Consider the following 12735-nt stretch of genomic DNA (forward strand, 5'->3'; position numbering starts at 1 on the left):
TCAACCTATAGAGTAAAAAATCTGACCCCCAACTTTGACCTTTAGACCTTAAGAGTAAGATATGATTTTGGAAAATTTTGAAGACAACGGACCGTTTTTTTTTGGAAAGAAGAATCAAGCATTTTTGGAAAGAGTACGAGGAGGGGACAATCGGAAACAAAGGCATTTAGGCCATTTTAAATTACTCTGGGCCCACAGATCTTCGAATATTCAGGGTCACCAATCGTATAATAATATTGTTGATTTTTCCTACTAGATTCAAATAGGCCATGAATTGGCTTCGTACATGCTATCGATAAATCATAAATCAACGGCTACAATCTATCAATCAGACTGTTAGACTACATAGGGATCCAGACAATCATTTTTTGCGAGGAACGATGATCTGTATAATTTTGTTTTTACTACAGACATTTTAATGAGGAGTTCTTTTCATTGTATGAACACCATTCATCATGAGTATCTTGTCGATACGTGGATGACTTCAAAGCCCTTGAAGAGAAGGCCCACCAAGTTTAGGGAGTTAGGGGTAGGGTAGGTACCAACTCCCGGATGTACAGGATTCACACTGACTTGAGTTGGTGACGAAGAAGGAGTACGTGAGCCTTCTAGTTTTAAGGCATCACTTTGATCCTCTACGAGCATCGATACTGCTCTTCAGTCTTCTCTCCCATTTGATCTCTCTATGTAAGTTAGGGTTTCGTTTTTCTCTCCCAATTTGTCACCTTTTTAGTTGAAATTCTCTGTATTTTTTTGCATTTTTTTCTTTGAGTTCTCTTACTATTGTTGATTCATTGTTGAATTGTGCTGTAGAAACTTATATTTTTGTTAGATTAAAGATGAATTTGAGAAAAAACAAAAATCGATTTCTTATTTATCCTCGATTTTGAAGCTTTCGATTATATCCCAAACAATTGAGAGCGTCTAATGGTTTGGATTTTGTCCTCAACGATTGATTGATTGATTAAAACAGAGACAAATAATCTCAATTATGGATTCAAATCTCGGTCTGACGTTTCGTCTCGTTCATGGACGAGACCAAGTTGTCTTGGACGAATCAACTCGCCTCGGAGTAGATAAACCGTTTAACTCGGTTCATAATTCGGTTTAGAATTATTTATTCATATACATTTATGTGAAAATAGTGATGATTTTATTTATTTTAATAAAATAAGGTAGATTAGGAGATGTTTAGTTCTAAAATCATGTTTTACTTAGAAAATAGATATTTAAATTCTAAAAAAAGTAATTATTTTCATTAATGTATACAAAATCCTGGTTGACTCGGCTGAGGTTTATCGGATTGGATGAGATTTTCAAAATACACCTGAGTCATCTTGTTTTTCTTGTGAGATATGTGAAGCCGGAGATGTGAATCCATCTCATTGGTGAATGATACCGAGATGACTCGTGTGAGTCATCTCGGTCTCAGACGAGATTTAAAACCATGGTCTCAATTTCTTTAATACCGTTAAAAGAGTTTGAGATCATGTGAAAAACATGAATACTTTGTCATCGAGTAAGATTCCATTAAATAAGAAAAATAGATTAAGTTAGAAGTAAGTTACATATCCGCATAACTACATTAACTACATGTTCTAATCTTACGTACATCCATAGTAACAAAAAGCTCCTTTAAAAAAAAAAAAAATTCTCCTTTAAAATGTGTCTTGTACCTTTGACAATTAAAACAATAAAAAACACACGTTTTTTTTTATGTTTAAAAAAGAATAATAATAATAAGAACCCTTGTTTTAGGCCTACAGTTAATTTTTATGATCTTAGGGTTGTTTGTGATTTAGTTCATAAGTAATGTTTAATGTAGAATTTTATGATAATAACTTGATATTATGATTTTTAAAGTTTTTCAATAGTATATTATTTTGCTCAAAAGATACATTGATGGTTAGACTTGTTTGCATCATAAAATGTACAATTATATGTGGAAAGATGTTAACATGCACAGATATTCAATAATATATTTTTTTTGCTCAAAAATATATTTGAAAACATATACTAAATGTCTAACATTATATGTGTAATATTTTTTCATATTTTTTTATTTTGTATACTTAGCATTTTTTTTCTACTTTGTTCTCGTCTCTTTTCCTTGCCGTTTTAAACCCGTATTCCGACTTGGTGACTATGCGTATTTCAAGATAATGATCCAGTGTATCAATGTACTCGTTAATACAACACAATCTAATACTCTAATAAAACTAGCATAAAAATGAGTTCTTGGACAAATTAAGAACTAACTAAAATGATTTCTTGAATAAACTAACTAAAATTAGTTTGAGAAATATAATTCCTCCAAAATTAAATGCTTTCACACTACCTTCATTTCAAAGCAACATTTAGTTTATTTTTTGTTTTGCACTTAATTCAAGGTGACAAATGCAATAAATTTAGATAGTGAAAAAAGATTAAATAAAAAAATTTAATTTTTAGAATATTCTTAACAATTCCCTACTTATTCTAATAAACTAAATAAAATAGCCTAAGAAAAAGAGAAAATGTTCTATATAAATGAAGGTTCCCAAAGATTTGAACTTTTTTCATACTAATAGCGTATCTTGAATATAAGAATCAAAATGACTAACTCTTGAATTCTGATTCATCACTGTAATTAGGTGTAGTGTGTAGAAGCTAACACATTATGATCATGTGTTTTATCCTAGGTCTCGTGGATATTCCACATAATTAGCCCAATTCTCATAGGAAGGAGTCACTTTTCTACACCCATGTAGGTGAGTCTGTAAGGAGTGCTCCTGCAATTATATAATCACTTAAAAATGTGTTGGATGTACCTAAATAAATCATATATCTTAAATAGTCTTGGTAGTCATGTTTTATTTTTGTCCTTTTGCAAGCCAACTGGGCTAGTAATTGTTCCCTCAAATAGGCACTTTCCTACTAGGGAAGCATCAATTTGAGTAAACAAATTGGGTAGACTAAAAAGCTTGAACTACAACCATTTAGAAACAAAGGTCCGTTGATGGAAATTTGAAAGTTTGAAATTGAAGTAAAACCTTGTGATTTGCGAATTGATTTCTCTCTCTTATGTTGAGTCACCTTGGATACCTAGTATAATATAGAATCATTGAACTTGTAGTCTTAGGCCTCTTTGGGTTTGTTGTGGGCTTTTGCTTCCACTAATTGTAGAAACAAAGGTGTTGGAAGTAGAAATAGTTGAATTGTTGTTGCAAAATTCTTGTTTGGTGAGAGATTTTTTGCGAAATAGCTCATTTATTGGGTTTTTTTGGTAATTAATTTAATATCTTAGAAGTATTGTGGCAGTATTTTGGTCATTAAATAATAAAAAAAATGAGGACACCATGATCCAAAAATTACATTACTTTAAAGATTCATCAAATTCCTGCAAATGCTAGAAGTGAGTTTCAGTCGCTTATCACTCTGGAAAGTTTTAGGTTTCCTGCTTAAGTGGGAAGCACTTCTGCTTTGTTTGGAAAATATATGTTATGAATTCGAAATCACTTTTGAGGCACACTTCGCATAAGCACATTGTTGCAAGGCGTTGAGGGGCCTCTTCTATTATCCACATGTCACCCTAACGGTTGACATGTTGACCATTGGGAATTGGGATTGATCAATCTCACTTATCTGTTGTTTGACCAGTCAAAAATGATTGTGTCATATCAGCTCAAATGGCCCTTTGAGTGGTCAGGTACAAATACGTGTGTTGGTTAGGATCCAAATGTAAAACCATCTATTTAAAAAAAAAAAGGTATGAATGGTCTCTCAAAGGACACACATTTGGACTTGTAAACACAAGATCTCAGATGAGTCAAAACATAATAATGAATTAACCAAACTAGAGAAAGAAAAATTAGTTTTTATATGTTCTAGTAGAAGAATTTAGAAAAGTAATTTGCAAGCCTCATAATGAGAGCTTGACAGATATATATATTATCTAAAGTGTGAATGGACATAAATGCCCTTACATAGAATAAAAACAAGAAAAAACTACTATTATTTCCAATGCTAATTTTATTAAATCGTTTGGGCATTATCTTGTTTTTTTTTTTTAATACTAAGAGTGTTTAGGATGTGATCATATTATGCTGAATTCAAAATTCAATAACAAGATCTAGGTTTCCATTATTTCTTGGAGTGGATTTGTTTTATAGTCTTTGAGCACTCACTATTTTTGACTTAAAAGGAGATTAAACTTTTTTTTTTTAAAGAAGGTGCATTTGATCGAGCCTTTACATCCAAAGATCTTTGTATTAAATTATACTTTATTTTTTCCTCCTATTTTCCCTCCTTTTGTAGTAATTTCCAACATATTGAGCTATGGTCCTCCTTAAGAGTCGATAAATAACTCAACCTTCAAAATTGTTGTAGGCTTTGTTGCACTAAGTTACATCGTCGCGATGTACAAGGAGAAAATACTCAATAGGTGCATGAATTTGTGATGAATTTGTTGCATCTTATCATTGTAATAACAATCCCAAACTCTATTAGTGGTAGTCATGCTATTACGATGAATATTGGGACTTTCCTTGAGAGGCATATATGATAGAAGGCTTCATAGTGTCTTCTCTCTAGCCATAGTTATCAACTCAGATTCCATGTGGATCGATCAGTTATAGTTTGCTTAATGGATTTTGGAGAAATTGCTTCATCGCAAATGTTAAATACATAACTACTGATAGCCTTTGCATGGTTCAGAAGGATGTTCCAATCTCCATCATTTTTTTCCTTCAAGGACAACTAGAAATTGCTAATAGTGAATGGCTAATTCCAAAGGTCTCTTCAAGTATCTCATTTCAATGCTTTATACTTGGTCTACTAGTTTATGTACAAAATGCCCCTACAACATATGCTATCTCAGGTCTAGTACATTCTGTAGCATATCTGTGATTACTAGTTATACTACGTTTTGCCTTTCAATTCATAGTATCACCTTTATTAGGATATGACTTACTCTATGGTCAAACATAGTACAAACCATATTCAATTCAAAATTTATTGTATTTCTTTAGAATTTTCTCAATATAGTGAGATCAGCTTAGAAAATTACCATTAGCAGTTCTAGTTACTTTAATTCCTAATATTACATTGGCCTCTCGTGATCCTTGATTCCAAAATTTTGGGATGACAAATTTTTTGTTTCTGTTATAGGTTTCTAAGCAAGAACCAAAAATTAACCAGTCATCCACCTTGAGACATTGTATCTTTTATGTATCCATGATACATGCATTTATCTCTTTCATTAATTTTAAAAGCATTAGAAGGAACCAACTTATCAAACTTGCCAAGCCACTATTAGGGTTCTTGTTTCAAACCGTACAAAAACTTGGGAAGTATGGGCCCTGCAATCATTGTAAAGCTCAATTGATTATATTGAAAGGATTTTAGTTGGAAGCAACTAGTGCGGCAAATCCTAAGGACATTGAAGAAAATTGACCCCTATTTATCTCATGATTTGTCTAAGCCATTATGTCACACACGTTGAAGATGTCACATGGGAATGGTGGAAATTTAAGGGAAGCTTTTAATTATCAATATCCTCGGGGCTTGAGGATATAGCTTATGTAAGGGGGAAGGAATACTGTAGTCCAACTTTTAGTTTATTTTCTTAGTATTTAATTAAATTATTATTTCTAGGGGACATATTAGGATGGAAATTAGTGTTTTTACGTTAAAGTTGGGTTTCTTTATTTTTGATTAGTTGTTGATTGAGAATGTTAAGATGGATGAGAGGAAAGACTAGAAAAGATAAAATTAGAAAGGAACGCATTGGGGAAAATGCAAGACTAGTTCCAATAGGTGATAAATTAAGAGAAAGTTTGCTGACTTGGTTTGGGCATGTTGAATTAAAGCCAATTATAGTCTCAATTACAAGAAAAATATGTGTGTATGTGTGTGTGTGTTGGGTTATGTTGACTCAAGAAATGACATGATCTTGACTTGTAAACACATAATCTAACGGTTAAGAATTATCCTCGAGATTAGTGCCATCTGAATATGTATTCTCGAGATATGCATAAAATCCCAACTGTTGGATGTTGTGCTTACACAGTCGGGATTGTGTGTTATTTCTCGAGTCAATAAAACCTGACCCTATATATATTGATAGGTAAAAGCTTAGCAGTTAGAAGTAATATTCAAGTTGAGGGTCCTAAAAAGAGCAAGAGGAAGACCCAAAAGAACTTGGATGGAGACAATGAAAGTTAATATAAATTCTCTCAATTATAGAAGACTTGGCTTTGGACAGAGTTGAATGGAGGAACAAGATTTGTTTATTGGACTCCGAATCTTTGATATATGGAGTTGGGGCATCTTTTGGAGTATCTTCATAAATAGGTTTGTAATACACAATTGGGAATTAATGAAGAGCTTGTTCTTTGACTTAGGTGGTTGATCAACTTCAAAGTGATCTAGGAGGTCCCGATCTCCTTGAAGAAGTCAATTTTTCCTCTCTCTGTATTCTCTTATCATTTTTTTAAAATTATTTCCAATCAAGGCATGTGATATGGGTGGAGTAGTATCACATTACATATCCTATAGTATCGACGTTGTAATGGTTATTTTGGAGTATTTGTGTGATTATATGTTTATTCATTAATCATCCGTATAAAACCTCAGTTATAGAATCAGATTTGAGTGTGGAAAAAAAGTAGATGTCAATTATTACTTTAAGTTTTGTTTCTGTGTTTTACATTTCTTTTCTGGGATAACAAACCTTTATCTCTTTTCTTGATTTGAGAAATGCAGGGAAGCAAATTCCTGAAGTCAAAGCTAACTTCTCCTTTACATTTTATCTTCTTTCCAACATTTGTGGGGATTTTCCTTCAAAGTGCCTTCCCCAACATGGGTGATAATTCTTGGAGAGTCCAGCTGTTACCCAGTTCTCGATTGTGGGTTGTGAATAAAATGTAAGTTTTTTGAGCTTTATTGATACACGATGATATTTTTTTCCATTTTCTTTTACCGTAGTTTGTCCATGTTAGACTTGAATTATTTGTAGTTCATATGCCTTTCGTCTTAGAGGATGAGGCCCGGTTCACTACTCATGGTGGTTTTATTGTTGTATTAGCATCATAATTTATTTTCTGGATCAATGTAGAATCACTTGGTGGGAAACCCATGTTGAACTACATTTGTTGCTTCAACTTTTGAAAATTTTATATTATATATTTCCTTGTATGTTATGTTAAATTTTGTAGACCGGTATACAACAATATGCTGATTCCAAAAATAATATCCGAAGAAAGTTTCACATAAATGCCTCTTCACGCTTTTCCAACTTGAGATGTGTAGAGAGTATGGCGTATCAAGATGAAGATGAGATGAGACGCGGACTCTGTTTTTTCAAGTGTTTCACGCCTCTATGCGTGTTGAACTGATTGCAGGCAGATTTATGACACGTCACCCCCAGGATACAACAGCCCAGTCAGATCCATTATTTATCTCTCGTTTGTTGTACCAAAAAGAGAGTCAAAAACCCTAGATTCTTTCACCTTTGCCCAGAATTTAAATTGAAAAAGATCACTTGTAAACATAACTAAAGATCGTTCTACTTTGACCGCACAATGAGTCCTCAGTACTACTTGTTGCAGAAGCGGAAAATAAAAGAAGGAAGAACTTATGAGAGGGAAGAAGAAGTTACAAAGTCTTTGGAACTTGAGCAGGATGCGATTTTTTCAAAATTAAACCATTGCATATGCATGGGTATTAATGAGGACAGTCAGGTGTTTCTAACAACGGGCCTAATTAAGGCATTAAAAAGCCATGATGGTGGGGAAAGAATTAAGAAAGGTGGACCACACCACACCCACCAGCCCCAGGTGGCCCAACTTGACCCAATACGGTTCGGTGTGCAGGCGTTTGTGTGTATTTGTGTGGCCTAATCTAGAATACCCCCTCCCCATGGGGAAAAGGGTGGATGCCCATTGTCACCCAACCAAGTGACTAAACTCTGATGTAAGACTCGATGAGGGGTGAATCTTTTTTTTTCCCCCTCTTTCCTCATTTATTGCTTTCATCTATAATTAATGAGGAGAGAGATATAAAGAAAAAGTAAAAAAATAGAGAAAAGACTCTTATTTTTATTAAAATACAACAATTCTTGTTTATTTTAACTCTGGGAAAAGTAGACAATAGTTCACTGTATGAAAGTGTCTATCGACTTGAACCTTCACACTGTGATAATGTATATACAGTATAAGAATTAGAGTGACTTTGTTTTGAACTTGGGTTTTCAAGTATATAATAAATTCACATTATGCATAGCTCTACAAGATGTGATGTTTTTTAAGCCAATGCCTTGCAGTTTATCCTAGTGTTCGTGAGTGCTTTAGAAAAATAGCCTAGTTCTTGTAGGAAGTGATCCCACTTACACACACAAGCATAGGTGAGTATATAACTAGTGCGCTTGCAGCTATCACCCACTCAAAAGATGAACCATAGTCCTCACTAATAGTTAAAAAAGTCAACCTTATAATTGCTACAATGTATCATGCACTAAGCATAATAGGGATGGATAAGGAATGAAACTCCAAAAAGGAATGTGCATGATCCATAATCAATCACTCAGTGACACATTTTTCTCTTTAAATATGGAGCTTCGGGCTTATCATTTTCTATGTATTCCAAGCTTTTTCCCTTTCCAAGCCTTCGTTTAAGGGATCTACGAGATTATCCGTAGATCTCACAAAATCTACATTTATGATACCAATTGATAACAGTTCTCTTACAATTCTAAGTTTGTGATGAATTTGTTGGGACTTCCTATTATAATAATGGATATACACTGTACCAATGGAAGTTGTGCTATCACAATGAGTTGGGAACTTGGGATAGGGGGAAAGGCTTGTCCCAAATAGGTATGTTTGATAGAAGGTCTCGTAGCAAACTGCCTCATAGATAATGCTATCAAATCAGACTCTATAGTGGATTGCGCTGTCTAAGACTTCCAAGAAACTACTTTACCACCATTCGGATTGACATCGTTGTATCTTTCAAGAACAAGTGAATACCTACGTTTAGAGTTCTTTTCATGTATTTCATTACCATACTAAAGACATTTCAATGTTTTGAACTAGGACTACTAGTATTCCTACAAAGGACCCTTAGGCCATATGTGCTATGTCAGGTTTGTTACAGTCTGCAGATGCTTGGACATTCCCTTTGGTTAAAACTATCACCCTTGTTAGGATGTACCCTAACACTAGGGTCAAATGCAGTATGTACAGGTCTACATTTGAAGTGTTTATATATTTTAGAATTGTCTCAATACAATGAGATTGATTTAGTGACATACCATTAATAGTTCTATTTACTTTTATTTCCAAAATTAAATTGATCTGCCCAAGATCTTTCATATCAAAATTTTGGGACAACAGTTTCTTAGTATGTTCTACTACATTGAAGTTAAAGTGAAAATAAAAATGTTACCCTTATACAAAAATGGAATACTATGCATGTTATTTGCACATCTGAGGTATCTGATGCAAAGGATGGGGCTTGAGATCACTTGTATTGATTGGGTTATGAAATGTGTGACTATGGCCTCCTTTTTTATTCTAATCAACGGTAGTCCAACCAGCTTTTTCAGAAGTTCCAGGGGCTTGAGACAAAATGAAGCTTAGGTCGTGACGAAGAGAACAGAAAAGAGCCGTATGTGGGAGAGGGTTGATGTAATTGAGTAGGGCATGGAGTCGACCTCTCCAATATAGGAAGGAGGTAAACTGCTTCGAGCAGGAGCTTCGCTCGATAGTAAAGGCCTATCTCTGTTATTATTCATTTTAGTGGTGGAGGTCTTTGGCCGTTTCCTAAAAAGAGTGTCAAGTTTGGATTGGATTTCTGGTTTCTCAGTTGGGAAGGATTAAAATTACAAATTCTACTTCAGCAGCTTCTATTTTCGCTTCACCTTCATCTCATTCTCATTCACCGGCTTAGGCTCTGAATCTATAGTTTGAGCTTTTTTAAATCCGATTTGGCAGTGGGTACAAAACGTTTCACAGGACCTAGCTGACTTAATGACCATTCTTGATGGAGCTTACTAGAACATCATTGAAGATGATAGGATGGAGTGGACCTGTACCAAAAGAGCGAACTTCACTGTTAGTTTGTTTGCCCAGCCACTCACAAAGCTCAACAACCATCCTATTCAATTCCCCTTGGCTAAGATTTGGGGTTTTAAAGCCCCTTTTAAGGTTCTATTTTTCATTTGGCTCGCCACTTTGAATAAACTTCCCATGCTTGATCTGCTTATCGCTCGTGGTTTTGTGACGCCTAATTGTTGTGCTCTTTATCTTATCAATGGCGAATCCATTAACCATATTTTATTACATTGTGAGTTAGCCTATGCCATTTGGAGTATTTCTTTGGTCTTTTCGGGATTTCTTGGGTTCTTCCGAATACTACCTTGTCTCTTTTTCAGAGTTGGGATTTGTCTTGCTTCTCAAGGAGATTGACCATCTTGTGGAGGTTCCTTCCTTTTGCCATTTGTTGGGGAATTTGGTTGGAAAGGAATGGGAGAATTTTTGAAGGGGTGAACTCAAGCTTTTATGATATTACCCTAAACATTTTGGGGCTTTTGTTTTTTTGTGTAAGTTATACCCTGATTTCAAGGGTGTTTTCTATGAACACTTTGTTTTCCGGTGGGAATCCCTAGTAGATCGTTAGGAGAGTCTTGGGTTTGGTACCTCGACCGCCTTGTAAGTCTTTTTGTATCTTTTTTTCTCTTTAATAAAATTTATACTTATCAAAATATTTATAATATATACATTTATTACTTGCATTTATTTGAAATCCATTGGAGAGAACAACTTGATCAAAATTATCATGCTACCATCCATGCAATTATTTGATCAATTCGGATACCTTTTGCTCTTGACCAGGTCTCTTCATTCCCTCAAGTAGGCCCATAGAAATCTCTTCTTCTAGGTTTCCATTTAAAAGTGTTATTTTGACATTCATTTTCTATAGAACCAAATTGTTTAAGGCAACTATTGCCCTTAACATTGTAATGAATGTATCATATACATAGGAGAATGTGTGTTGAAGAAGTCGACATTTTCTTATTTCCTTGAAACCTTTAGCCACTAGTCTAGCTTTATACTTATCTATAGTTCCATCTGGTCTTAATTTTCTTATAAGAATCCTTTTGCAGTCTATGTTGTTCACCCTTGAGGTGATTCGATTAGTTTTCATGTTTTATTTAATGTTAGGGAATCCATCTTGTCATTGACGATTTTCTCCAAATATCAGCATTTGAAGAGGATTATTCTTCTTCCAAAGAATATGGCTCTTCTTCTATGTCGAGGCATAGTAATTTGGATTAAATTCCTTGGTTGTTGTAGTTCTTTTTTACTACTCCTAAGTTAGATGTCAAGGTCTCTATTCTTTTCAACCCTAGGTTCAAATATTTTGGGTTGAGGTGTTTCCTCTATCTTGAGAGGATGCGAGCTCCCATTATTTTTACATTTAAATGGAAGCTTGTCTTCATAATAATGAGCATCTAAGGATTCTATAATCGCATTTTTGTTAAGTCAAGTGATCCATTACCTTGTTGTTAGTTGTATAGCCTAATAACATGCAATCAGAAGCCTTGCATCACTTTTTGGGTCTATTAACATCTGTGGTGTAAATATGCCAGACAACCCCAAAATTTGAAATTATTCAGATTACTTATATTTATTTTTCTACTCCTCCATAATTCAAAGCTGGTGATCTTTGTTTTAGAATGAGGAACTCTAGGTAAGAATGATACTGTTAAAAGAGCTTCACCCCATAGATTGGTGGGATCCCTTGAGCTAATGAATAAAGCATTTATTAGTTTGATAAAGGATTTGCTCCTACATTTAGCATCTCCATTCATTTTGGAAAATGGGGTGATGATGTTCATGATGTTTATTCTAGAAAATAAAAGAAAGAAGAACTGATGATAGGGAGGAACGATTGTTGCAACTTTCTTTTGAACTAAAGAGGATGTGAATTTTTCTAAATTAAGTATTCCCATATGCATGGGTATAAATAAGGAAGGATGGGGTGTGTCCAAATGATTTGCCTAATTAATAGATTAAAAAGCCACGATGTTAGGGAGAGAATCAAGAAAAGTGGATTGTATCTGGTCCTTTTTAAATAAAATATCTTTTTTACCAAAAAAAGAAAAAGAAAAGAAAGAAAGAGACATTGACATGCCCATCTGCTTGCATGCACCACACCACATCATGCCACACCCACCCGGCCCGACCTGGCTCGACTCACTCGCATGGGTGTGAAATAGTTTACATAGAGGTTTCCCCTTGGGGGAGAAAGGGTGGGTGCCCCTTGGGGTCCAACCCTAGAAAGATTCTAGCATTTATGAATGCTAGTCCATGAAGTTCCCCAACCGATGTGGGACTAAATGAAAGTGGGGAAATCTTGCTATCTTTCACTTTCCTCATCTATTGCTTTCGCACCATCTATAATAAATTAGAAGAGAGATTCTTTTATTAAATACTAATATTAAGTATTGATTATGTACCCACATTAATTGTTAAATTAATTTTTCTGTTTCTATGTAGATGTTACCGGTTCCAAGTATGACACATTTAACAGAATTAGACACCAACCAAAAGAGAGATTGTATATGGAGAGTAAAACTAAGTTTATTTATTTTCTTATGATTTGGTAATAGGTCCAAAATTAACATTGACCTCTGGGATTAACTCATGAACATAAACATAGTCTTTAATTGCTAAAGGGTAACATCAGTAC

The 12735-nt window shown here is 34.3% G+C and overlaps 1 protein-coding gene across 2 annotated transcripts in view; it reads left to right on the top strand.

Annotated features, from left to right (window-relative positions):
* The first annotated feature begins 444 nt into the window (after window positions 1-444).
* The window catches only part of LOC147407818 (uncharacterized), a 35664-nt gene continuing 23373 nt past the window's right edge, over window positions 445-12735 (top strand). The window contains exons 1-2 of one of the 2 annotated variants that reach the window (XM_086436566.1): window positions 445-687; window positions 6745-6905. In XM_086436566.1, coding sequence (XP_086292692.1) covers window positions 6841-6905 — 65 coding nt within the window. In that variant the 5' untranslated portion in view covers window positions 445-687; window positions 6745-6840. Of the gene's footprint in view, window positions 688-2681; window positions 2751-6744; window positions 6906-12735 lie in introns of those variants that run through there. The other variant, XM_086436567.1, reaches the window with a different exon arrangement.

The sequence above is a fragment of the Akebia trifoliata genome, chromosome 3 (genome assembly GCF_017979445.1).
Source record: "Akebia trifoliata isolate Shusen 1 chromosome 3, ASM1797944v1, whole genome shotgun sequence".
Classification (NCBI taxonomy): domain Eukaryota; kingdom Viridiplantae; phylum Streptophyta; class Magnoliopsida; order Ranunculales; family Lardizabalaceae; genus Akebia; species Akebia trifoliata.